This window comes from Micromys minutus (genome assembly GCF_963924665.1).
Source record: "Micromys minutus genome assembly, chromosome: 15".
NCBI classification, from domain to species: domain Eukaryota; kingdom Metazoa; phylum Chordata; class Mammalia; order Rodentia; family Muridae; genus Micromys; species Micromys minutus.
The window spans coordinates 2,353,285-2,379,740 of NC_137984.1; the positions used below are offsets into that span (position 1 = coordinate 2,353,285).

General features: G+C 41.9%; 1 protein-coding gene across 1 annotated transcript in view; it reads right to left on the reverse strand.

The window, feature by feature from the left end:
* Window positions 1-26,189, reverse strand: part of SAMD3 (sterile alpha motif domain containing 3) — a gene marked incomplete at its 3' end in the record, with an annotated part of 34,266 nt that extends 8,077 nt beyond the window's left edge. Inside the window, exons 1-6 of the mRNA XM_080929433.1 lie at window positions 26,083-26,189; window positions 25,264-25,453; window positions 22,179-22,280; window positions 10,410-10,595; window positions 9,727-9,811; window positions 4,426-4,593 (exon numbers count right to left, since the gene is read on the reverse strand). Of these exons, the coding sequence (XP_080785559.1) occupies window positions 4,426-4,593; window positions 9,727-9,811; window positions 10,410-10,595; window positions 22,179-22,280; window positions 25,264-25,453; window positions 26,083-26,161 (810 nt within the window). The 5' untranslated portion in view covers window positions 26,162-26,189. The remainder of the gene's footprint in view (window positions 1-4,425; window positions 4,594-9,726; window positions 9,812-10,409; window positions 10,596-22,178; window positions 22,281-25,263; window positions 25,454-26,082) is intronic.
* Between the last annotated feature and the right edge of the window lie 267 nt (window positions 26,190-26,456).

A 26,456-nucleotide genomic window follows, 5' to 3' on the forward strand; every position in this document is an offset into this window, starting at 1 on the left:
ATCACCGACTCAGGGATGGCTCCGCCCACGATGGGCTGGGCCCTCCCCCATCAATCACTAATGAAGAAAATACCCTCCATCTGCATCTTATGGAAACCTTTTTTCAATTGAGCTTCCCTCCTTTCAGATAAACCTAGTTTATGTGTCAAGGTGACAGAAGGGTGGCCAGCGCATTCGCTAAGAAATATATAGTAAAACACAATTAAGAAAAGGAAGCTGAACGGTTTTAAAAAGGAGAGTGAGCCAGCTGGTGGGATGATTCATCGGTCAGACGTGGATGCTGTACGAGCCTAGCGGCCTCGGTCTACTCCCCACAACCGTCACGAAAATGGGAAGAGAGAACTGACTCCACCGAGTTCTCCTCTGACCTCCACGCACGCGCCATGGCATGCCCATGAGCACATACATCACACACGGACACCGATAGTTAATTTAAACAGGAAAATAAGCATAGCTTCCAATGCATACAACTATAAATAATTATCTGGTTCTGGATTCTCTGGATGCATTTCGAGACTCAGGGCAGGCTACTGCCACCCCGTTCTCAGGCTTTCTCTTGTTTCACCTTCTTTCGACACCAAAAGTCACATGCTTAGTAAGTGGGGGCATAGCTGCTGGTACAAGACCAGGCAAGCAACAACATGAGGTCTGGAGGTTGGAAAGACATTTTTTTAAGACGGCAAGACACTCAGCTTCTCAATGGAGTGGTCTGGAGATGGAGCTTACAATCCTGGCAAAGTGAGCTAGCCTTGCAGTACAGTGGGCATGTTCTTAGTGGAGTGTATAGGCTCTCAAGTCCACAGAGGCACAGGGAGGGAGGGCACTGTTGCTGCGCTCGCTTTGGGCACTAAACAGCATAGTTTGCGAAGAGCTAAACTGTGAGACTGTAGAAGGTGAGGGCTAAGAACAAGAGGTTCCCGCTGAGAGCCACACAAGTGGTTATGGATTATGGAAGTTCATGTGATAGGATTAAGAACCCCACATTTGTTGCTTGAGATACCTTTCATTCTTGTGCCCTATCTGGTGATAAGAAAGAAGTGACTGCAGAAAACCAGTCAAATCAAACCAGTCACTTCTCCCGCATCCCTTCCTCTAAAGGACCGTCCTTCTCGGCCTGAGAATGCGTGGTGGCCTCCTTCTTCCCTGCTCCAACATTCTGCATCTCTACAGCATATGAGATACATTTACTTATTTTTCTATAATGTGGACATATTGTACCAGTCAAGGAACTTTTAAAATGTGAGAATTACCTAACAATATCTAAGACCAGACATCTTTGATGTTTAAACCTTAAGAAAGCTATCAGAAGGTCAACATGTTGTTTGAAAGTAATTTAGGCAATCAGTATGTGGTACTAAAATTCATGACATAAATCCAGTGAACTGAAGTTCTGCCAACTTCCACAATCATGTTCATACATTATTTTATCACTGCCAGAGCTAGAATGTGTGTGTGTGTGTGTGTGTGTGTGTGTGTGTGTGTGTGTGTGTACATGGATTCTGTGTTTCTTTCCTTAAAAGCATATGACTTTATAGAACACAAAATCATACAGAGAGGCACCAGACTTTAAGGAAACAGTAGTTTACAGATCCATTTGAAAAGAGGAGATACATGAATACTTCCAATGAGATTTCCTTCCTAGGAAAAATGTCATTACTCAGATATAACCAATCTTTATTTTAGTTTAGACAGCAGGAAAGTAAAAAAAAAAAAAAAAAAAAGCCTAGTCCCAAAATATTCAATTCCCTGTTCTTTTTAAATCAATGGCTCTGTGTAGGCCTTGGAGGGATCCATCCCATAATATAGGTACCACTAAGTGTCTAAAAAAAAAGATGTGTGTATGCACGTGAGTGTGCATGTGTGCATGCACGTACACACACACACACACACACACACACACACACACACACACACACACACACACACACTGTAGCTCCAAATAGTTCTAAGGTGTTTTGACAAGGGACAAAGTACAAAGAGAACTAAAAAATATTATATAAATAAAAGGAAACCATCGATAGAGACTCATGTCTCTCAGAGTGACCTCTGACTTCAGGAGACATAAAGTTTCAACTCAGGGTACAATCGCTATTTGTTTAACTTTATTAGCTACCAGTTTCAAAGTATTTCAGTGTGATATAAACCACAGGAAAAGGGGGGGTGGAACTGAATTTATTTATTTTTAATTAATTTAGAAAGAAATTTCACTTTCAGTGTAGCAAAAATCTGATTTTTGAGGGAGAAAATCAGTTTACACACAACTCTTATGCAACAGTGCCCTTGAGGTTAAAACTTTCCACCTTGGAGAAAAACTTAACACATACAATGTTAAAGTGGATGTGAAATATTTAAAACAGAATGTTTACAGGGAAGAGAAACAACAAGAGGTCCTAAGGAGAGGTGAAACACCCTATGTTGCAGGGAAGCTCTCTTAAGACAGGAAGCAAACAATTCATAATAGCTCAGGAAGTCCCTGAAACTGATCAGATTCACTAGGGTAAAATGGCCCAGAGGAAAGCTCAGATATGCTTACCGACCTGGGAGAAGCAGAGATCAGCTGACATGATAAGAAGGCTCTCGAGTGAGCTGAGCTACTAAGAGGAGGCTCAGACCATCCAAGCCACCTGAGAAGAACACCATCCAACCCCAATGAGCTGCCTACAAGTTGTGCAATAAGCTCTAGGTTCCCAGCTTTAGTGAGTTCTTACCCATGCTGAGGTGGTAGGCTTTGGTAATGCAGCTGTCCCTGAGTCATTTCTGCTCCTGTAAGTAACCCCTCCATGGCATTTCTGTAAGTAAGCCAAATAGCACTCCGCCTCACCAAGTTAGATACTGATAGTATGTCTCCAGTGTCTTGTCTGGGGTGAAATCTCCTCAGGAATAGTGTCACACAGCAATAATATAATATTGTTCTTTTCTAGAGTAACATTTTAAGAATATATGCAAAATTCTTTAAAAGGCATATTACTATCATATCATGATTGTAATTCATTTTCTCTCCATTTTTAAAAGTCAATATCTTAGTCTACAGTTTGGACTAAGCTTGAACGCTCTGCCCTCCTGCCTGAGCCTCCTAAGCGTGTGCTTCCATGTCTGTGTTTCCATAGCCACAGTGGTTTTAGTGTGTATCTGGAACTGTACACGCAAAATCTCTAACGATCCTCCTCACTAAATTCAGGGTACCCTTCAATGGTCTTGTTATTTTGTCAAAGGAGATGTATAATGAATAGTATCTTAACTGACTTACCACATGAGTCTCATTTACAGTTTTAGTAAAATATTTAAGAAATAAACTTCTGTGTGAAACTTTACATGGTGCATGATGCAGGAATGAATGTTTTACAAAACATGTTAAACATATGTCCATGGACTGGAGCTCTTAGAAAAATACTATTAAAAACTGATCTGATCAAAGAGTGGACTCATATATCGGATGAAAAATAGAATGCTTATATCAAGTACATACTAAAATACAAATGTGTAAAGAATTAGGATTTATAATATCCCTGTAGATTAAAGTGAAAATGTAATTAGGAGGGCAAGAGATTCAGCTTCTAAAGTTAGTAATTTGTACAGCGGTCCTAAGAGTTCAATCTATTATTATAGCTAGCAATTACTAATTTAAACAGGGAAATGTTTTTCTGAGGGCATCTGGGGTTCTGAGCAGATAAAGAACACTTGTTAAAACTCACAAGGCCTCTCCTTGGTGGAGAAGGAGTCTCTAGGTTCTGCCTGGTTCTCAGCTTGAAGCTAATCACATCATGGGGTTAAAAACCTTCTCAAGCAGCAGGTGAGGGAAGCCAGTGTAGAGCTCTGTACCCATGTTTATGGATAACTGTCTCTCTAGAACCTTGGGTCTGCAGACCATCTAATGTGAGCATTAAAATGGTTCTAGCATGCACAAGACCCTGGGTTCAGTCTCTAGGACTAAAAATCAGAGACTAGATTAATGCTAAGATTACAACTTTCTGTAGTAATGTGAGCACCTCAACACTAGGTGCAAGAGGGTGTGATGGTCAGGTCTGTGATCCTAAAACTTTGGAAGCAAAGGCGGGAAGATCAGGACTTCAAGGTCATTTTTGGCTAGTTAAGGATTTAAAGCAAATCTGACCTCCTGAGATATTCCAAAAACTAAGAGGAAAAGAGAATCCGAATTGTAGAACAGAATGAGAAGAGTTCAAGAAGCCAGAGCCTAAGAGTTTCTTCACACTGCTTTGAAGTCTGTGAAGAACACAGTCATGAAATGTATTCTTACATCTTGGTATCTGAATGATTACTGACACCCTTTAAGAAACATGTCAACCATGCAAACCATTGATTTTATTGGTAACGTGTAAAGGACATCTCCATTTGCTTTCATGCCACAATTTATGGTCACGTCATTCATCAGCTGAAGCTGTCAGAATGTGTAGGATTCAGGCTTACTTTTATCTGCACAATTTTAATTTCATTCGATCTTATGTCAGCAAGAGACTTCCTTGTCTGGCCTCTTCGGTGACCAAATTTGCACTTATTTCTCATAACTTGTTCATCGTCTTCTATGGGTCTTCGGACATATTTAAAGCGATCCTTGAGGGCTCGTTTCCATAAAAACTGTATAAAATAATAAAGCGGGCCAATCAGTCTTTAAAGAGCTTCACATAGTCTTGCAGAACAATACAATCTTTGCATGTGACCCTCAGGGTGGAAAGTACTTTCATCATATTGTCATATAGCTACCAAATAGAGCAGCATGATCTTCTTGCCAAATGTACATGTATGCATGTGTTTGTGCATGTATGTATTATTTGTTTATGCATGTATGTGTTTATGCACATGTGTGTTTATGCATGTGTTTCTATGTAGGTGCATATTATTCAGGGACACATCATATGCGTGCATATGAAATCTAGAGGTCAACTACGGATGTTATTTATTTATTTATTTATTTTTTTTTTTTTTGGTTAACCTTTTCAGCATTTTTTAAAACGTTACCTTACTTATATGAGTACACTGTAGCTGTCTTCAGACATACCAGAAGAGGGCATGGGATCCCATTACAGATGATTGTGAGCCACCATGTGGTTGCTGGGGTTTGAACTCAGGGCCTCTGGAAGAACAGTCATCTCTCCAGCCCCAGGATGTTGTTTTTTTAAGAAGCCACTTACCTTAGTCTCTCACTGGCCTAGGGCTTAATAACTAGGCTGAGCCTGCTTCAGGGATGTTTGCCCTGCTTTGTCAGCACTGGGATCATAAGCATGCATACATCATCATGCTATTTACATGGGTATTGACTATCAAACTGGAGTTCCCATGCTTGTGTGGCAAGCACTTCACTGCTTGAAGTGAGTGAGGGAGACAGACAGAGATAGAACATTCCTAAACTGTTTCTAGGTGGTGGTAGCAGATCACGCCTTTAATCCCAGCCCTTAAGAGGCAGAGGCGGGCAGATTTCTGAGTTTGAGGTCAGCCTGGTCTACAGAGCCAGTTCCAGGTTAGCCAGGGCTACACCTTGAAATCCTTTCTCTAAAAGCCAGAGAAGGTAGGGAGGGGACAGAGAGAGCATGAATCTTGGGAAGAGCTACTCATGGAAGACACTCACAAAGTGTTATTCCTAAAGTATCTGGGCATCTGGCCAGTCCTGGGGCACGGTTCCACGGGCTCAGTCTGGGGCTGCTTTGCGCTTTGACTAAGCTCCCATGCATGAGTGACTCAGGTTCTCTGCTATCTCCAACCAGGTTTGGATGTTTTGCTATTGCAACAGCACAAAACCAGTAGACAGTGTGTGGTTTTTCCCCAGTCCTGACCTGAACTCTTTCAGATGATTTGTTTGTGCTTCTTACAGGTCAGAAGGGACGGGAGCTCTGCAGCACCCACAGCCATCACCTGCTAGGATAGCATGAAATGGACAACTCTTCAGCCTTGCTTCACAACCATGCATGCCCATCCACGGGGGCATTGACTCCATGAGGTGTGAGCACCTGCTCTGTGCCCCACCGTGTGAGCCACTCACACAACGGTATGAGTTCGTGGATTCCGTGTAAAACAACTGTACTGGAGCACAGCCATCCCCCATTCCCAGAGTCTTCAGCTAAGGGTGTGAGAGGCCCTACACAGACGAAGCTTTCTTAGTCATTCTGAAATCGCGTGCTCCTTAGGACATGATATAATCTGCATCGTCTGGCAGGTACCTTGTGCTGCAAACTCAACTCTAATTACTAAGAAACATCAGATAAGTGAACTGTTTGCGTCATCTTACGTGATGCAGGGGAAAAACAACAACAACAACAAAAAAAAAAAAAAAAAAAACTTGACCAAAAAGTAAAAACCAAGGAAAACAAAAACAAAAACCCAAACAAACAACAACAAAAAGGGACACAGAAACTAAATTAGAAAGAAAGAAGAAAAAAAATCCAGTAACAGAAGAATCAAATGTAATACATAATTTGAATTGTATGGGACACTGCAACTATTAATTTTTGTGGGCATAAAGATAGCATTTTTGCTATAGAGGAAACTGTCATGTTAAGGCCTTTGTTAAAGACTGTAAGGTATGGCTCTGTGGCAGTGAGCTTGCCTAAAACGTTCAAAACTCTATGTTCAGTTCTCAGTACAGTGAAATTAACCCAGAAAGCAACAATAACAGCAAAAAGATGCTTAGAGTAACTTGTTTCTAAACAGTCACATACCACAAACAGCATGCACGCTCCTTGCTTCTCCTCCCCAAATTCCTGATATTTGAGGACATGGGTTAGACTGGACAGGACATTACACACATCTAGTGAGCCCTGCTCACTATCCCGTGATGCTCACAAAGATCCGAGTCACAGACACCCAGGAGTTATGTAACCATGTGAAGCAAATGTAACCATGTGAAGAGAAATCTTGGTCCTGAATACCTACAAGTCACTGTGTGATTTTCAGGGGCAGCTTAAAATAAAAATCAACCATAAAAGTAACTAAGTCTCTCTTCCACCCTTTTCATCTTCATTTTCTTTTACACACACACACACACACACACACACACACACACACACACACACACACACACACACATTCCACAGGCAGCTCAAGCATTTTCTACATCATGCACTTAGCATGAATATAGCTTCATGTAGAGATGTGGTGAGAGTTGGGAAAATAGCTATCCATGCACCAGCCTCCTCCACTTTTCTCTTTAAGTGTGCAAATGAGGCCACCACCAGCTAAGCTATTTTCATGTCTCTCTATTATCTTCACACACTGGGAACATGAGCAGATTAAATGCCCAACCGAGACCATGGGAGCACACAGGGCATTAGTCATTACTTTGTAGGTATCTCACTTCAATAATCATAGATGTAAAGTTCAGAATGTAATTAGATGGCAGGAGAGATGGCTTAGCATGTGAAGGCACTAGCAGCTCAGCCTGATGACCTGAATTTGATTTCCAGGACCTACACAATGGAGCAGTGGGGTGTGGGGGTGGGGAGAATGCACAGAGAGAAACAGAGAGACAAAGACTGAGACAGACAGAGGAAGAGAGACAGAGACAGACAGGAAGAGAGACAGAAAGAGAAACAGAGAATAGAATTTAAAAATATAGCTATTAATTTGCTTATTCACTAGAAAGACTCACCTTTGCTTTCAAGTATTTCTATGCTCCCTGGAATGTATGAGACAATTTGAGTGTCAGGTAAGACCCATATTGCTTGGGGAACAATGACACGAAAACAATCTGTTCACACTCACTACAAAAGTGTCACCCTGCTCCTTACTACGTAGCACAGTCAGAGACTGAAGCTGAGGATGTGGGGTTGACAGAGATAGAGATGTGCCTGAAATTCTGGACACCATGTCACTGATGAGATGACCAACATTACATTGAGTCTTGATGTAGAAGAAGCACCAGGGTCAGTGTTACTCACAATGTCATGACTGGAGATGGCAGAACCCTAGGTTTTTACTGTTGCTTGGTTACACTATTTTGCTTTTAATAACAAAAAAATTGGGTCATTTTATAGCACACTGTACAAGCAGAAATACAATTTTTTAAAAAAAATGGTGGCATCCCTTGTGTGCAAGAGTGGCCGAATTCTAGTCTTGATTCACTGTTGTTTCCAGATATGGGATGCCACATCTTTTCTGAGTTTGGGGGTGGGGATGGGGTAAACAAGACTCATTAAAGCCTTTTGTCATTCCAAATCTTCTGATTTTGTTCATATATATCAAGCCTTTTCCTGAAAATGGGGAAAGGATAGATAGAAAGGGAAAAGGAAAGAAGAAAAATGGAGAATGATGGGGGGGGGGGGTCCTTGCCTGTATGTAACTGAGATAGTGAAATACAAGATCTCTATCATGTTAAGTATGTTTACCAAAGTGGAGCTATATAAGGATACAGGAGTAGCAATATATCTTCAGGCCCACATACCTACAGTTTCTCATGGTTGTTACAGTTTCTCATGGCTGCTACAGTTTCTCATGGTTGTTTCTTACATCACACTTTCCTGACATGAGCATTCAACTCTTTGTTACAATTTTAAAGTACTTTATAAGAGTATAGCTCAGTAACCTTAGGCACATTCCCTTTGTTACAATGAAGACATGAAGATGTCCCTCTTGTTTTGCTTGACACTGAACCAAGCTGCCTTAAACCTCCTGGTCCTTCTGCTCAAGCCTGCCAAATGCTAATGTGTTTGTTTGTATGCCCAGTTCCTAAGCATGCTTGAGCAGCAGTCCTCAACCCTTGCTCTCCATTAGAGCCTCTGGGATCTTTTGAAAGCCTTGGTGGCAAGATCTGTCTTCACGTCATTTAACTCAGAATCTCTGAGGCTCCTGAAGGATAAATACCATGGGACTGTTTTGTAGAGCATCCTTAGGGTTTACCCAATTCAGGCAGCAGAGACAGAGAGGGAGGATGAAGACAAGATCTCAAAGCCCTTCAAGGGCTTCAAGACAACTTCCCTTTGATTAGATCAGAAAGCAAGGAACTCTCCATCATCTATGGCTCTGATGCAGCCATGTCTTCCCTCTTGGCACTTCCAGCCACACAGGAGCTCTCAGATGGCTTTAGGAGAGGGGACAGAGAGATGGTGACTCACAGCTGAAGGCAAAAGAGAAAAGAGAACTAAGGCAAAGAAGTGAAAGATGCATGTGAAAGCTGAGGAGGGGGAGACAGGGAGGCAGATGGACAGGCAGAGACATACAGAAACATAGACACACATAGAGACAGACAGATGGACAGATAGATGGATAGGACAGAGAGATACAGATACATAGACATACAGAGAGACAGACAGACAGACAGATGGACAGATAGATGGACAGGACAGAGAGAGAGATACAGATACAGAGACACACAGAGAGAACACAAATTCAATTCTACACAAAGAACTACAAGTAACTAAGAAATTCTGAGAGTGGGAGAAATAGTCCTTCCCAGGAATGAGAGCATCAGTTGGTTATTCAATACCAAGTGGACAGCTATGAAAACATATACATGAGAGTAGCGTACAGACTGAGCATTTGTATTTAGGAATATATATTCATATGTGAATATGCATGTAAAACAATAAAAATGAGGCATGAGTCTGAAAGTGCAGGAGTGCATGAAAAGGTTTTGATGGAGGAAAGGAATAAATGATACAATTATAACCTTAAAGATAAAAAGAAAAATTAAGAAAATGAAGATATTAGAGCCGGAGTGGAACACGCAAAGCTCTTATCTTAAATGGATTGATAAACAAGATGATGGGCCCAGTCACTTACAAAACCGCAGCCATCCTCATCCAGGAAAGGGTGAGCCTGCAGCAGAGCATTGACCACATCGTTGTACTGCTGGGTGGTGGGGTACCTGTTTACCACAACAGATAACACGGAGTTCATTCCCTGCAGCCCCTAGTTAAGGTGAATCTACAGCATACACGGGCTCCTAAACTTTCTCTTCCTATGGTGTTTCTGACTTTCTCCGTGTGTGTGTGTGTGTGTGTGTGTGTGTGTGTGTATGTGTGTGTGTGTGTGTGTGTGTGTGTGTGTGTTTCTGTGTGTTTGTGTATTTGTGTTTCTGTGTGTAGATATAGAGGCCTTAAGTTAACATTGTTCTCCTGTGTGGTCCACCTTGTTTGTTGAGACAGGGTCTCTCGTTGAGACCTGGGCCAAGTTAGACAAGGCTGACTAGCCAGTAAGTAACAGGCACCTACATGTCTATTCCTCCCAGAGCAATGGTTACAAGCATGTGCAGTCATGCCTAGGTTTTTATATAGACGTAGGGGCTATACAGCAAATATTTAACCAACTGACACAATGACCCCAGTCCCTCTCCTAAATCTGCACATATTGAACTTCCATTCGTTATATCCCCCATAAGCAAAGGAAACTTAGTTCCCAACAAATTCTACTGTCTGCTGAGCATAGCTCCCGCCTCCACTCAACACGTCCTCACTCTTACTCACAGCGAGCCTTCCAAGTACTTGGTCATATCTGCCTGGAGAAACTCAATAATCCTTATCCGCATGCTGTGGTCGGGGCGCTTCTGCTCTGCCAACGTGCACTTGACATCATAGGGAAACTCCGGTAAGATGTAGGACTTAGTCCATTGTAATGCTTTATGCCTTGCAAGAACATGTTTCACATTTCTTCTGATAGAAGAAGATAGAGACACAAAGAGTGAAATTCTGTTTCGAGTCTATATATAATACATTATTTCTCTGTGCTCTGAAAATCTAGGCTATAAACCACTTCCCTGACACCTAAATATACCATATAAATACTCTCATCCTAGAAGAAATGTCATGATCACATAGGTTTTAAAATTAAGCCCAATGTTGGAGAATATTACTCCATACATCTTGAAGAACCAGGTTGTAACGCATATCTAGAAACGGAATACCTGACAGACAAGGTAAACTCCAATTCTGCCAAGAAAGTGAAGCCAAGTACGTTAGTCCTAGTTCCCAGTAAAGAAAAATATCATCTCCACTGCTGCCATTTGTAGCAAAACGCACGATGCACCTGATTCATTTGGTCCTCGGCTGTTTCCGTATGGGAAAGCTGCTCTCTATACGGAAATAAGAGTTGGTATTTTTACTCCATGGGAAGGTGCTACACAAAGGGAAAGGAAACTGTAATGTTCATCTGCTGCGAAAGGCTGCAGGCAACCAAATGGAATGTGGTAGTGGCTGATTAAAATCTGCTAAACATTTACTAAAATTAACCGGCTGTACCCTGGAAATTGGTGGATATTGTGCCATATGAGTTAAGCATCGATAAGACTGTTTATAAAACTAAGCTTCAGAACCACAGTGGAACCTAAAATCAGGGGCTGATCCTTTCTTATGCAAATGGCTCCAGCATAGCGTTTGGAAACTACCAGTAATCATCTGCAGTCAGTGGCTGTCAATCTGGTTCACTGACAGGATTAAACGGGATGGAGGTGAGGAACAGTAGCAAGCGGAGCACATGACAACGTTCTTACACTACTCTCTGTAGGCTAGTTCTACTAACCAGTAGGTTAGTTCTCTGGGCTCGGTTGAATTTAGTCACTCAAACAAAGTTCAGTCACTTTCACAAGCCAAGCTTCCTTTAGCATAGGAAGCCATGTTTTATCAGAATGCATGCGCATAGAAGGTGGGTCTGGGGAAGCAGGAGAAGGCTTTTTGTCTCTTTTTATGAACTCCCACACATACCCTCTCTTTGGCATTCTCTGTACCCTTGGAGAAAATGTTCTGGCTACACTGAGCATGACAGTAATTTCAGACTGGACTCAATATAGCAGCAGGCAACTCTCAGACATGAGTGCAGCTCAAATCATTTCTCAGTATGTTTCTCTCTCATTACCCTCACCCACTCTGCTAACATGCCAGCTGCCCTTATACATGTCCTCTCTCTTCCCATGACCATGACTCTTCCATGGCCAGATTCCTTGTCTCATACAGAGACGGGGTAGAGGGCATACAGACAAGTGTTGAGGACCAGTTTTTACGCTGGCCCCACAGTCTTAGAAGGGTGGTGATATAAGGAGGCTTCAGTTCAGCTCCAAACCTATGACTTTCTCCAGTAACCTTTTAGTAACAAACATAGACATAAACTCTCGGTGGCCTTCTAATATCGCTGTCACCTTCACTCCTTTCGTCCCATCTATAGATAACTCCGATATTCCAATGGGATCTTAGTACAGTTTTTTTTTTTCTCCTCGTAACACGTATTTTTTTTCCTGTATGTTTCTTGTCCCCTTGCCCTCATTAGGGTAGAGACTACAAGGCATGAGATTATTCTACCAAATATTCAGAATATTTGGAGCTGGAGAGATGGCTCAGCAGTTAAGAGCCCTAACTGATCTTTCAGAGGTCTTGAGTTCAATTCCCATCATGATAGCGCACAACCATCTGCAGTGGGATCTAAGGTCCTCTTCTGTTGTGTCTGAAGACAGCTACAGTATACATGTATACATACATACATATAAATAAAATGAATAAGTAATTCTTTAAAAAATTTCAGAATGCGGCATGACTCATACAGGATCAGTGAAGACAATAGTCCCTCATGCTCCAACTAGACAGATTAGGCACATCAAAGGCATCAAACATTTTCTTTTCTTTCCATTCAAGCAGCACATTTTTGGTTTGAATGTAATCTAAGCAATGCAAATGAATACAAGATAAAATGACTATTATGCAAGAAAGGGGACTCTCAAAACTTAACATATAGTCATAATTGGAAGCAGAGAGCTACAGCTATTTCCTGCCTATAAAATTATATTTGCATTGTATTAGAATGATCTGAAACATGTTAAAAGATGTTAAGATTATCCCCAGTACTTTTAGCAAGCAAGAGTTTAGCGTAGCACCAGCAGATTGTCCTACACTAGGTATAGGAGTTGACTCCCAGGTTAAAAGGACACTAATATTTCTCTTCTGACTTCTAAGTTTGAACTCTCTGACAAGCTTATCAGCACACCAACAGCTCAGTTTTCAATTCTGGGTATAAAATAAGCCCCGAGCCATTTAAAATATGTTAATGTGACCCCAGTCTGAGAGCATGCTGCCTACTAACTACTCAATTTATACAGTGATAAAAATATATGTTCATAATAAAATTTACAATAAAGCCAGCAATTTGACAAATGACGGTATCATTACTACAGTTTCGAATTTGTTTCAGATACTGACAATTTTAGTACATATTTATGAAGATTAAAGTGATACTGTGGCAGACCTATAGAATATTTATACAATGTGGAATTATCGAGCAAGCACATTGGCCTATCCATCATCCCTAGTTCTCATTGGTAATTTTACCTGCCCAACTGAAGTATTACACTTTTAAATTTGCATTGTTTCTTTTTAAACAATGAGATGGGAGTTCTCATAAAAGGCTTCTTGACTTTCTAATTTTGTCTAAGTGTAAGAAGAATGATAAAGTGTCTCTTTCCAAAAGCAGACTACCTATAGTTTAGTGGGCTCATGTAGGGTAATAATGCTATTTCTGTGAAGAACAGACGCCATGGAGATCAGCCTGTTAGGAAAAACCTACACAGAAAATGTTGCACATCTCTAAAGAGCGGAAGAGACCTAGCTGTTACATCGGGACAGGGACTAGTTCTTGGAGTGGAGCAGACACATCCCATAGCAAGGTTGATGTATGATGTTTTTGTTAAAAGAATGAGAAAAGTGAATGGAAAACATTTGCATCCAACTCCCTACTTAAACTCCAAGCAGTGCCTGCAGCCAGCCTCGTCTTGCCTTCCTTTAAACTCTGTTTACCTCCTCTCAGTCCTTGTTTTGAGAATGTTCCTGTCACCAAGGCTCCCTTTTTGAAGATTTATTTTTATTTATGTGTTTGTGTGTATTCATACCCCAAAAGGTTTCAGGTTCTCTGGAGCTGGAATTACAAGTTGCATTGTCAACAATTTCACACTGTTTCCCTCTCGTTCCATACATCCGAAATAATGTGTCATCTTTAAAAAAGGACTCTACTCTCACCTTAGATTGAAGCCCACATTAATCTCGGCTCTAACCATAGACATCTCTCTTCTCACCAGATTCCACCGAATTCCTAACTGTCATGTGACATGGCTGTGTTTGGGGTCAGGCTCTGTGCAAGTGTCTTGAGCTAGATGAGGTCAGGAGGCTGAGTGAGACCTACTATTCTCTTATGACGAGATACCAGAAGTACATCCTTCTTCCCAGGTCATGTGAGGAAGTAGAGAGAAGGCAAACCTCTTAGTTAAGAATAACACTGATGAAACTCTATGACCAAAAGCAACTTGGGGAGCAAAGAGCTTTGTTTGGCTGACATACATAGAATCAGGGTCCATGGAGGGAAGCCAGGGCAGGAACCCAAACAGCAGGAACTGATGCAGAGGCTCTGGAGGGGTGCTGTTTATGGGCTTGCTCCTCATAGCTTGCTCAGCCTGCTTTCTACCAACCGAAGGTAACATTATCCAAAATGGGCTAGGTTCTCCCATATCAACAACTAATTTAAAAAATGCTCTCCAGGCTTGTCTATGTACAGCCAGATCTTCTGGAGGCATTTTCTCTACTGAGGCTCCCTTCTTCTACATGGCTATAGCTTGTGCCAAGTTGACATAAAACCAGCCAGCACCCTGGCCATCTGTAGGGCATGAATTGGTTCTTATCAGAGAATGAACTGGTCACCACTATGGCCTTAAATCTGAGACTCTGAAATCAGAATATGAATGTATGTGCTACACAAGCTACCTGGTCTGTGATAACTGCTGAGGCTAATCCAATGTCCGATTTTCTTGTTGCTTTGGCCATTTGTCTTCTTCCTAGAAAGTCAAGCCTTGCCATCCTTCATCTTTATTCCTCATCTTCAGCTGTCATGAAATTTTCCTACATTGTATCTCTTGTATCATCTACTTCTCATCATGGCCTATGCTCCCACATTCATCTGGGCTTTGGTCATATAACGTCAAGTATAGCAGAGATCTGCTTTTAAAACAGCAGCGTACAAACCTTGCAAAAGATCTGGAATGCTTCACTCTAGGGTGAAGGGAAGAGATGCTGATTCATCCATTTAGCCCTAACGGCCACTCACTCTCCTGAGTGTAGTCTGAGCCTGTCCTCAGTCATACTCATCTCCACTCTGGTAGCCCTACTGTGTGCCTTCTCAGCTCCGCTAACAACCCTGCCTGCTCTAGAACTGACCACAGGACTTGCAACATTTTTTTCCTATCTTGATTATTGTGTATTGTGTAACAGAACTCTGCAAATCAGGATTTTTAAAATCCTTCTTTTCTTTTCCTTTCTAGGTCCACAGAAAATATTGCCCAGAGAGTCAAAAGAGCCCCCATCACTGAAGGCCAGGTCCTGGGTAGTAAGACGTTGTAACAAGAGTCTGAAAAGTAAAATTGTGATTTTTTTTATGACCTCCCAGTTCATCTGACGGGGACTGACAGCTAACCTAAATCTCGTGTGTGTGTGTGTGTGTGTGTGTGTGCGTGCGTGTGTGTGTGTGTGTGTGTGTGTGTGTGTGTGTGTGTGTATAGTATGCATGTGTGTGTGTGGTCCCATTCTTTCATAAATATTGCTGTGGAAAAGGAGAGACAGAGAACAGCTCTCAGCTCATTATTGGCTCAGATGTAAGAAAGAAAGTAAATTCATTTTATATATTTAACGCCATTTTCCCTGTGTGCAGGTAAACCACCAGGTCCAAAGCCGGGTCTTTGTGACCAGGGGCTGCCATAGAATTCTGCTCTCATTGTGTAGAATGGATGGTGATAGCAATGTTCTGGAACTGTTTTAAGAAGGAGCAAAGAAATGTTAAACATAAAATGATGTAAAAGCTGGGCATGCCTTTGCAAGTCTGTAAGCCCAGCAGTTGAGAGACAAAGGCAGAGGGATTAAGGGCATTCTTCCCTGCTGAGCAAGTTTGAGGTCAGCCTGGGCTACATGAGGCCCTGTCTCAAAACAAACAAAACCAAATTCAAAACCCTGCCAGTACAGATAGAAAGTCTTCTAGAAACTTGTGGCTAAATACACAAAATTAGAATATTTCAAAAAGCATGTCTCAGTTATATTAGAACAGTCTACACATGGCAGGGAGTCGTTGACTAGTAATCCACCAAAATGCCAAAGACAAGAAGTTTCTCCAGCACAGAGGCAGCACTAGTGCTGCATCCCAGCTGGCAAGGCCAACAAAGTTCATGCTCCCCAGGGACTAAACAGAATGATCCCACAGACTGCTCTGATTTGAAATTTCATTTGCTCCAAAGAGTCCTCACACCTGTTGAATACCCTCAGGGACTTGCTAAGTGACTTCATGATTATGGGTTGAGATTGAATATTGCAAACCTGGAGCCAACCTTTCTTAGATAAGTCTTCTTCACAGTCATTTGTTACAAACTCTCTCTGTTTTAACTCCTCTGTGACTGTTAAGTAAGAACTTTGGGATGTATTATTAAGCTTAGCAGACCACTGGCTGGCAAGAGCCCTAAAGACAAGGCTGTAAGGACACCTAAAACCTACAGATGAGAGCATCCTGTTCTGCTGGTGCCCACCTATCTGTTTTCCTTTGTTCTGTTATTAAAATCTCCATAACGTCTTCCACAGCAGGCATATCACCCAGAGTAACCTGGATTTGTGCTCTGGGCTATAGCTACTCACATAGGCTCTGAATCAGTTACCATTTGTTTATTTGCCAATGTTGGAGGCCCAGCAGGATATGAGGTCATTGAAGCAGACGTCACTTCCTGCTGCTTCTTCAGTGTTCCCAAAAATACCTGGCATGAACAGGGCACCCAGGAAACGCTGGCATACTGGAGGGATGACTGATGGTTTTATCCTGACTATGTCAGCAGTCTTAAGTATTTCCTATTTTGTGGAAATAGCAGATATCACACACAAAAATGATAAGTTTACTAGGTGAATTTATTTTATATCTACAGGCTCCCTCGTGTGATTTTATACTAGAAGTTTCTCATCATGGAACAGTATCCCTACTCCCTGGTAACAGGTTTGGCATAGATATCAAACAAAGACCTTTGGGTAGCAGAGACTGTGGATTCACTCAGAGATCCACGGACCTGCAGGTCAGTAGCTAAATATGTCAGTGTACTACCTGTGTGCTCTCAGACACCCTTGCAATGTAATGAAGGTCTAGAAGCTTCTCTCTTCCTCTCTTTGGCCAGTAGGGCTCCTTGTCCTGTTTTCTGTCACAATTCTCAGACTTCCTAGTGTAAGATGTCTCTTCTGTCCTGGATCCTGAGTCCCAGGAGTCCTAGCTAGCAAGCATCCTGGTGTAACCTTGCTTTTCCACCTGTGAGCGCTGAGTCCAGAATCCTTTGAATCTCATCGGACCCATTGTTTGCCAGATAACATAAATGACATGTAAAACTTACACATGCCAAAGTTCTAAGAACTTTCCATATAACACACCATTCATTGTTCTATTCATCTTACAGATGAGAAACAAGGTCCACTTACTCCGGAGGACATCTTATTCAATTGCTAAATGTGAAAGCCAGGCTCCAAGACAAAGCTCTTAGTTATTTGCTAGTCCCTGGTCCCCAGCATTACTGCCCCTGCCATTTCAGAGTTAACACACCAATACAATACTCTCTCAGCTCATCTGCCCTGCAGAGCCGCGTGTGAACCATCAGGTACGGCAGAGGTTCTTAAGACCTGCCCTCAAACCACAAGGTTCTCCTGTAAGCCTTTTCTGATTTTCTAATCTGGTCACACAGATTTGACCAATGGAAAAGAAACCATAGGAAAGGCATGAAGTACTTGCTCCCTTAAATAGTAGACATTTGTTGACACTACAAAGGGACGGCTAGTCTCTGCTGCTCACCTCCCATGGCTCTTGGCCAAGAGAGCAGAGCACAGCATCTAGGAGTTGAGAATGCTAATCACAAGACTGAGACATAGCACAAGACTGGGGCATAGCTCATGTAGCATGTGGGAGGCCCTGGCTTTATTCATCAGCATTGCTGAGAAGACTCACCGAACATCTGATCAGAGCCTGTACTAAAGAACTCTAATTAGGCTAGCATGCTTTATTGACCCCTCCCTCTTACATTCTGGGGTTGGATGCCCGTACAGCTGTGCTGCTGTCTCTTCTCCGCAATACCTATGTGGTGATGGCCACAACTAATGTACCAGAGTTGCAGAGGGTCCGTTGATATTTGCTTGGTGGATGGAGACAGAAGCTCATTCTCTTTGCTCTCACAGCAGTAGCCAGACCATGAGAAAAGTCATTAAAACAATCCCAAAATAGGCACGAAACCATGACTAACTTGTAATTATGCCCCAAGGTGGAAGCAGAGCTTCTTCCCATGTCTTTAAAGTTCAAGTGGGAAGTCTTTAAAACAACATGTAGGGAACCTCAGTTTATCTGAGCCACTGCCTTATTGGACACTGCAGACGAGGCATATTTAAAAAAGAAAGAATACCACTGCAGAAGAAACTATTCCCAGCACATCACCAGCACATGATGCCGATGTCTCCTAATGGTCCTTGCATTAGAAATGTATTTAAGCCATTTAGTAACAAGCACAGAATCAATCACCTGTCACCCACGAGAAGTCTGAGGCACCAGAGTGCCATGGTATTCCACCCCCGGGGGCATATATCTTATTTAACTACAACCACAGACATTCCCAGAGCCAAAGTCAGGTGAGTCTGAAGCCTCTCAAGATCTGCTTTTTTCCTTTTCATGTCCAGAGAGTCTGTAAAAAACACAAGATACTTTGGGGGAAAATCAGGGGAATAGCCCCAAGATTCTCAGGTGCCTCTGTGGGATCTGGTGGCAAGTGCCAAGTACTTGCCATGACCCCACTGAGTCCTTATGGATGCCAGGTGGTGTTACATTCCAGGTAGTAACAGAAATAATTCTGAGTCCTCCAATCAGCACTTGCTCTGTAGCCCGTTCATACCTCTTGAAAGCAGTTGGCTTCATGAAAGTCCAATGGGCAAATGCCTTCCAGTTTATTGCCTGTTATAAGTCAATGAGAAGTAAGCCCCAAAACTGTTTGGAAAGATCAGCATATTTGGTATCGATTGCTTCAAAAGGTCTCAGAAACAATTCTTGCTATCCAAACATATATCATGTCTCCCACAAGTCCATTGCCTTTCTTTGGTTCACATTCATCAGCTCAATTTTGACAGTCTGATTGGATTTTAAGGTGCCAGAGGCTGAGATAAATTCTGTTTATAAAATAAAAGGATGTGGTGACTGTCTCTGTGTTTTTTATAGTCTGAGGAAGGAATATAGACTTTAATAAACCAAGGTTATTGTCTACTTTTAAGCTGGACAAGAATAACAGAGAGGGTACTGTTTATAGGAAGTCTGGATGTCACCAATGGTGGCTAGACAGTTTTAAAGCAGCCGTTCTCAGCCTGTGGGTCACGACCTCTGGGGGGGATACAATGACCCTTTCACAAGGGTCACCTAAGACCATCGAAAAATGTAGATATTTACATTACTGCCCATAAATGTAGCAAAATTGCAGTTGCAAAGTAGCAATAAAAATAATTCTATGGTTGGGGGTCACCACAACATGAGGACCTGTGTTAAAGGGTCACAGCCTTAGGAAGGCTGAGAGCCACTGTTTTATAGCATGGACAGGTTTTAGTCAGGTAGGCAGGTGAGGGGACCACACAGCCTAACACAAAAGACTTATAAGAGGCTCTTGACACATAACTATCACATGGATAGAATAGCAGAAGGGCAGAAGAAAAGAATAGAGGATGCCTTTAATTCTTTTATTTTGTATGGCTGGCTGGTGACATCACTGTCTGAGATGAAGCATGAGGTAAGGGGATCTTCTCTTCGACCCCAGTCTATAGGACTAGAGTGGTCTTCTCTTGTCTCACAGAGCCAGCTGCCTAGAAGACAGCATTTGATTACGCCCATCTGTCTGGTTCCCTTCCCCAGATACATGGATAAAACAATACTGGATGACTGGGTCAGTTGGCATTGGAGATCTAACTTATTTTCAGAGAGAATTTCTTTGGAGTTTGCTAGGATGAGACAGTACAGAGAGAGAGCAGAGCGTCCGTAACTGGCAGAACAATGCATCCTCCTAAGGAGAAGCAAAGGAAGGAGGCAGGCAGAGGCACAGAAAAGAAGGAAAGTTCAGAACCAGGCCTTTGGAGCCCGGGGAACTTAAGGCTTCTGCCTGAGATGCTGTTAGTCCTTTTTCTTAATAGCAAGTCTGTTTTGTTCTTGTCTTTGTCTTCATGGACTTTTGCTTCTTACACCCAAATGTACTTGAAGGTGTGTGTGTGTGTGTGTGTGTGTGTGTGTGTGTGTGTGTGTATGAATATGTATGTGTGCATGTGTGTGCATGTATGTATATATGTGTGTGCATGTGTGTGTATATACATGTGTGTGTACCTGTATGTACCTGTGTGTGTTTATGTGTATATGTGTGTATGTGTGTGTGCATGTGTGTTTATATGTGTGTATGTATACCTGTGTGTACCTGTATGTATATGTGTGTATGTTTATGTGTATATGTGTGTATATCTGTGTGTATGTGTGTGCAAATGTATGTATATGTGTATGTGTGTGTGAATGTATGTTCCTGTGTGTGTGTGTGTGTGTGTGTGTGTGTGTGTGTGTGTTGAGGTTCTTTTCTAGAGAGAGATAATAGGTGATCTAATACACAAGCCCACAAAGGTACTCCAGTTTCTAAGCCTTTCTGTCCTCTTCACTTCTAAAGCATCTTGTTTGACTCCTACTTAGTAGGTGTGATGGAGGATGGCAAGTATGAAGGTCATTGTTCCTGTTTTTTTCAACAGAGGATTGGAGATGAACAGAAGGTAGATGCACTAGTTCTCGCCTCGTGCCTCTCCTCACACTGAGCCATGACAGTAGCAATGCCAGCAGCTTCACATAGGGAAGGACAGCTGGAGGTCACAGTTCACTGTGTCTCAGAGTCACAGCAAAGGAAAGCTTTGACATGCTCCGTGGGCAGAAAGGTGGGAATGAACTGCCCTGGAAATGGCTCTGCATCTTCTGAACCGTTGTTTGAACCAGGAAAGCCCAGGGAGCTGATTTCTGCCTAGGCTCTATCTCCCTTTCACCTTCCCAAGCTGGATCCCCAGACTTTGGTTTTAGGTTTTATTTTGAGATAACATTTCACTAAGTTGTGCAGCGTGACCTTGACCTGGTGATCTTCCTGCTTTAGCCTCCCAGGTAGCTGCTGTTCAAGTCTGTACCACCAAGCTGGAGGTGGAAGATGGATACTCTCTCTTCCATCTCCTAGGTCACTATTCCCCAAAAGAGTTGTGAAATAAAGTCAGCCGGGCTGTAACACAGAAACTATCAGGAAACTACCTTGAAACCCCCTGACTTCTCAATCTCTCCCTTTTACTCAGTTATATATATAAAGAAACCAGTATCTCCTTTGAGTCAAGGAGACTACATCAGATGATAATGTAAAGGACTTGTAAACACACATACACACACATGCATATGCAGACACACACAGAGAGATGCATACACAGAGTCACAGATATATACAGAGACACACATATACAAACATAGGCAAACACACAAATACATAGACACATGCACAGATTTGCACACACACACATGCACAGTCACGGACCCACAGAGCTACACAGAGACAAAGACACACACACATACAGTCTGACTGGTTGTTTTGAATATTCCTCCACACCTGAAATGTTTCACTTTGCGGGGACTCTTTCCGTCCTGTGCTGGGTGTCTATAAAAGGCTAGAGAAAGATGCTGAGGCACCTGTTTTCTGCTACCTTCTTCAGCTTTGTCTGAGTTCTGGATTCCTACATGTGGTAATCCAGGTCCATAGTTTGTTTCCCCCACCCCCATGATGCAATGGAACCCAGACACTGAAGTATCACAGTGTCAGGTCCAGGGTAAGACACTTGAACTGTTTAGCAAAAAGGGAATAGTCAAGTTAAAGCTGCCCACAAAATGGGAGGCAAAACCAAAGATTGTATTCAATTCAAGCTCTTCGGGACATTATATACAAATTACCTTAGTTAGATTATGATGGATGAATATACTTTTCCCCCACCTAAGAATAAACACTTGAAAGAAATGTACAATGTAATAAAAACTTTGCCAAATGATGCTTATTTTACTAAGCATCTCCATCACTTGATAAAGACTCGCCTTCTAAGGCAAAAAACAATTAAATTACATAAACCCTCATAAAAATAAAGACAGACATCACTTGACTTGAAGATAATATAAAGCTGGTGTCTTACCTCTGCTTCAATACTCTTTGGTCAATGAGTCTATTGTCAAGAACAGCTGGATACAAGAATGTCTGGTCCCCGTGGCAGGCTGGACTGGGATTTTGTTCATGCCTAGAGCAAAGTGGAAGAGCCATGTAATGGTCATGGATGTTAAACAGAAGCAATAACCATTGATCTCATGATGTTGGAAGGGAAAGCTTCAGCCCGTCTTCATCCTATCCAAACTCATGTGAGAGTCATGGCTAAGAACACTGCAAAGAAGACCCCATACCTCACCTCACATGACGCTCCTCTATGGAGTAGACTAAGGCCAATTCACCTTACTGCCTTCATCAGTCTGGCAGAGGGTGTGTGAGTGTATGCACATGTGCATGTGCGTGTGCGTGTGCGTGTGTGTGTGTGTGTATGTGAATGTGTCCACCTTTTTCCATCTCCCAGTACAAGGTTTGCCACTACACCTGCCCTTTCCTGTGGGTGTTGTGTAATGAACTCGTGTCTTCAACAGAGCTGTCTCCTCAGCTCTCGATCTGATATACTATCTGGAATATTTTTAAATGGTGCTGAGATGAAACTTTCCTTTGTGAAGCAGAGTCTGTGTTTCTCAGTTAATAGTCTTCCAGTGAAGACAAGCGCTTGACCATATCAGATCTCTCCTGCATTCCCTATTATTTTCAAGGGAAGGTTTTTTAATTACCACAAAAATCTCTTCATCCACCCTCCATCACTTTCAACTAAGGAAACCCAGGAGTCCAGAGTGGAAGGCAGCTTGCTCATGGCCACAGGCTACACAATAATAGTGTTAGAATTTGTACCTCTGTGCCAGATCCAATGAAAACAACCATCAAGAAGCAACTGTAAGCCACATACTCCTGTTATCAGAGCAGTTCTGAGATGGATGTTTCCTGTTCAGATGTTTCTTTGCAAAAATAGTATACCAGGCAACTACTGAATGGAATTTATTCAAGTTAAAATCCATTTGCTCTCTCTGATCTAAGTATATTATAGACTCTTAAAAATTGGCCAAAAGAATAATTTATTCTATATTTCATCTTAGAATTTCATTATTTTAGGGTCAAACTAAAAATAGTGAAAAAATATGCCCAAGGTTAGATTAGTAGCAAATGTAACAGGGACCTGAAATTGTGTGTGTGTATTTGCATAACTGTAGGGTTACATTAAATGTTATGTCTTTATTAAAAAACTTTTCTACAAATTTCAGTCAATGTTATATAGACATGTTTATTATAGTCCTCAACTGACAACATATTTTTCAAGTGACAATATCCTAGGCAAATATAACCAATAAGCGATTTAAGATTTTATACCAGAATGCTTTCACCTAAAACCAAGACTATGCTAACCCTTAGGTTGAACTTGCTAGCTAGAGCAAGAAACCCAACCTTCATAAATCTCTGGCTACCAGAATGCTTGGCTACTAGACCAGTTGTTGAAACTATTTGTTATAACCTAGATAAAAAAAGTTCATAATTGACAGAGGGCTGTGTTAGTCTGGTAAAGAGAGGGCAGATTTGCCCCCAAATTGCGGTGTTTCTGGGTGCAATGACTTTCCCGATGTGCAGATGAAGAAACAAGACTTCCAAACACGGAACAGAATGAATTCGAGTCACCTGGTGAGGCCAAGAGTGAAGCCCCGAGCTCTCGGCAGTCCAGCCAGTCCCAGAGTGCAACAGAGCAGAGCAGTGGGGTCTGTGGGCTGCCCGTTTCCTTCTGAGCTGTGCCCAATGCATGATCAAGGTTCCAGTGAAAGTCAGCCGGGATCAACCAGCTCCAAAGTTCTAGCAACCCAACCAGTCTGGGACATCGTGGTCCCGTTGAAGCTCACCCCTCCCTTTGCTAGAGAGGATTGGAAGGTTATAGTGGGAACCTCACACAAATGCCACAGACCCAAGACCCTAATGCAGCCATTCATGAAAGAAATCCTTCAACTAAACCACTTGGAAGGATTTCCAGTCTGACTTCCCTTTCAACTATTGTTATTATTACTTTTTAAAGACAACATTTCTCTCTGTGCCTTAGAACAGCCTCAAACTCATAGCAATCCTTCTGCCTCAACCTTTCAACTACTGACATTACAAGTTAACCATGTCCACATCTTCAGTCCAAAATACTCCAAATAGAAATCAAGTTACTTAAGCCAAGTCTCTCTAATGTTATACTGTTTATCAAAAAGAGAAAAATATTAGTAATTACATGCCTAATTTTAGAAAAGGAAATAAAAAGAAAATGAGACTATCCAATATCACATTTTAAAAAATTGAATGATGATTGGTCAATTTTTAACCTTAAAAGTCTTGCCCATTCTCAGATATGAAAATACTAAACCAGAGTGCCTGAAAGGATCTTGAGGCATAGATTTGTAAAGGTGAACATTTTAATTGACAATCTTGTCACCATTCCTTTCCATTACAGAATCCAGAGATTAAAAAACTAACGAACACAGCCACCCTCCAACTTTCCAGCTTCCATCTGACACTGAATTTTCAACAGATTTCTCTGAGTTTCTGTCACAGTGTTCCTTATTTTTATGATTAGTTTTCAAAGAATTATTCGACTCAGTTGTGGCAAAGAGGTTACAAATTCTATTTTGAAGGCCTTGAGAAAAGTATGAATTAGTTACCACAGAGAGACCTAGGCAAATACACACACACACACACACACATACACACACACACACACATACACACACACACACACACACACACACACACACACACATACACAGAGCTTGGGACAAGGCAAAGGAGTAGTCACAGGTCCTTGTAGTAGCCCAGTTACGGCAGCTCATCCCATTTCTACACTTGACCCGTGTTTCTCCTGTTGGCTCCAGACCACCTAGTGTAGGAACTTCCTGCCCTCAGGATCACCATGACAACCACAGTCCGATTTTAAAAAGCAGTGGAAAGAAAGGCAACACTTTCTGACGCGATTCTTCATACGATCCGGTCAAATATTAGAAATCCTGTGTATAACACCTAGCTGACAGTTTGCCCACCGTTTTGAAAGCTTGGATTCTTTGTCACGAGACAACAGCCATGCCGGAACGAATACCAAGCCTGTTTCCTCTGGTACTTACTCAGGGGCCGCTTGTGCCAGGGTCAGCAGGGACGTCTCTGCGGAACCTCCCGGGGGCTTCAGCCCTTGATGACTCTGCTTGTATTTCTTAATGAAGTCCACCAGGACAGCCTGGTGTCCAATTTTCTTTACCAGTTGCTGTACCATCCGATCATTAAGGGCCAGGAGTGCCGCCCCACTGACTTCTTCCTCTGGGAAGAAGAAAATTAACTTTCATATATCACTTTTCAGGAAAACTCGGGCACAGAAAGAAGATAAAAACTAGTTCTAGTGTTAAAAGGGTCATCTAAGCTTGGGATGTCAGTCTCTACTTTATTTGTCGGGGCTCTGATACTGCCTAGTTCCAAACGGTTGCCAGCTGCTAAGAAATCACTGGAACACGAGTCCCAATAAAAACTTTGTCTGTTTGCACATTAATACCCTTTTATTCCAGAACGTTTTTAACAGCCAAAAAGAAAAAAGAAAAGAAAAAGAAAAAATAGAAGTCTTTTTATAATACCTCCTAGTTGATATTTAACACGGGCACACCCCATTCTGTATAAAACAGAAGTGATGCTGTGAGACAAAAGAAACACACAAAGTCTGTATCAAATGTAACTTCCAAGAGTTTGCAATTATCTGGATATAGCATTCTCTTCAGAGGATGCCAGGCAAACTGGAAACTGCCTCAGTCTGTGGGAAAGAGATGAAGTTCCTCCTCAGAACAACTCCTCGTTCACATCAGGCAGACACTGGCAAGAAAAGCAGCCTTCATGACAGAGGGCATCCAGATAACTGCACGGCTCAAATACAAGTCATTCTAAGAACACGAATAACTTACCTTGAAACCTGGGGACTAGCTCACCTAAGTTTTTCTCCACCAACCATTTGCAGACCTGATCAACTGACCACTTTTCCATTGCCGGATTCTTGTCAATACACCTGTAGAATGAAAATGGGGGATAGTTTGTCTGCTTGTCTGTCTCCCTTCCTCCCTTCCTTTCTTCCTTCCTTTCTCCTTGATTATTAGTCTTTGATTAGTTTTTTAAACAGTCAGCTTTCTCCTCTGCTAAACTCGTTTTAATACTTGGGTTTAAAAAAAATAATGTTTTAAAATCATAACACTTAAAAGTTGCTAATAAAACAAATAGTTGCATTAAAGGTGGATTTTAGCCTGTTTCCTAGTCTCAAATCTTCAGTCTCCTACTTGATTTC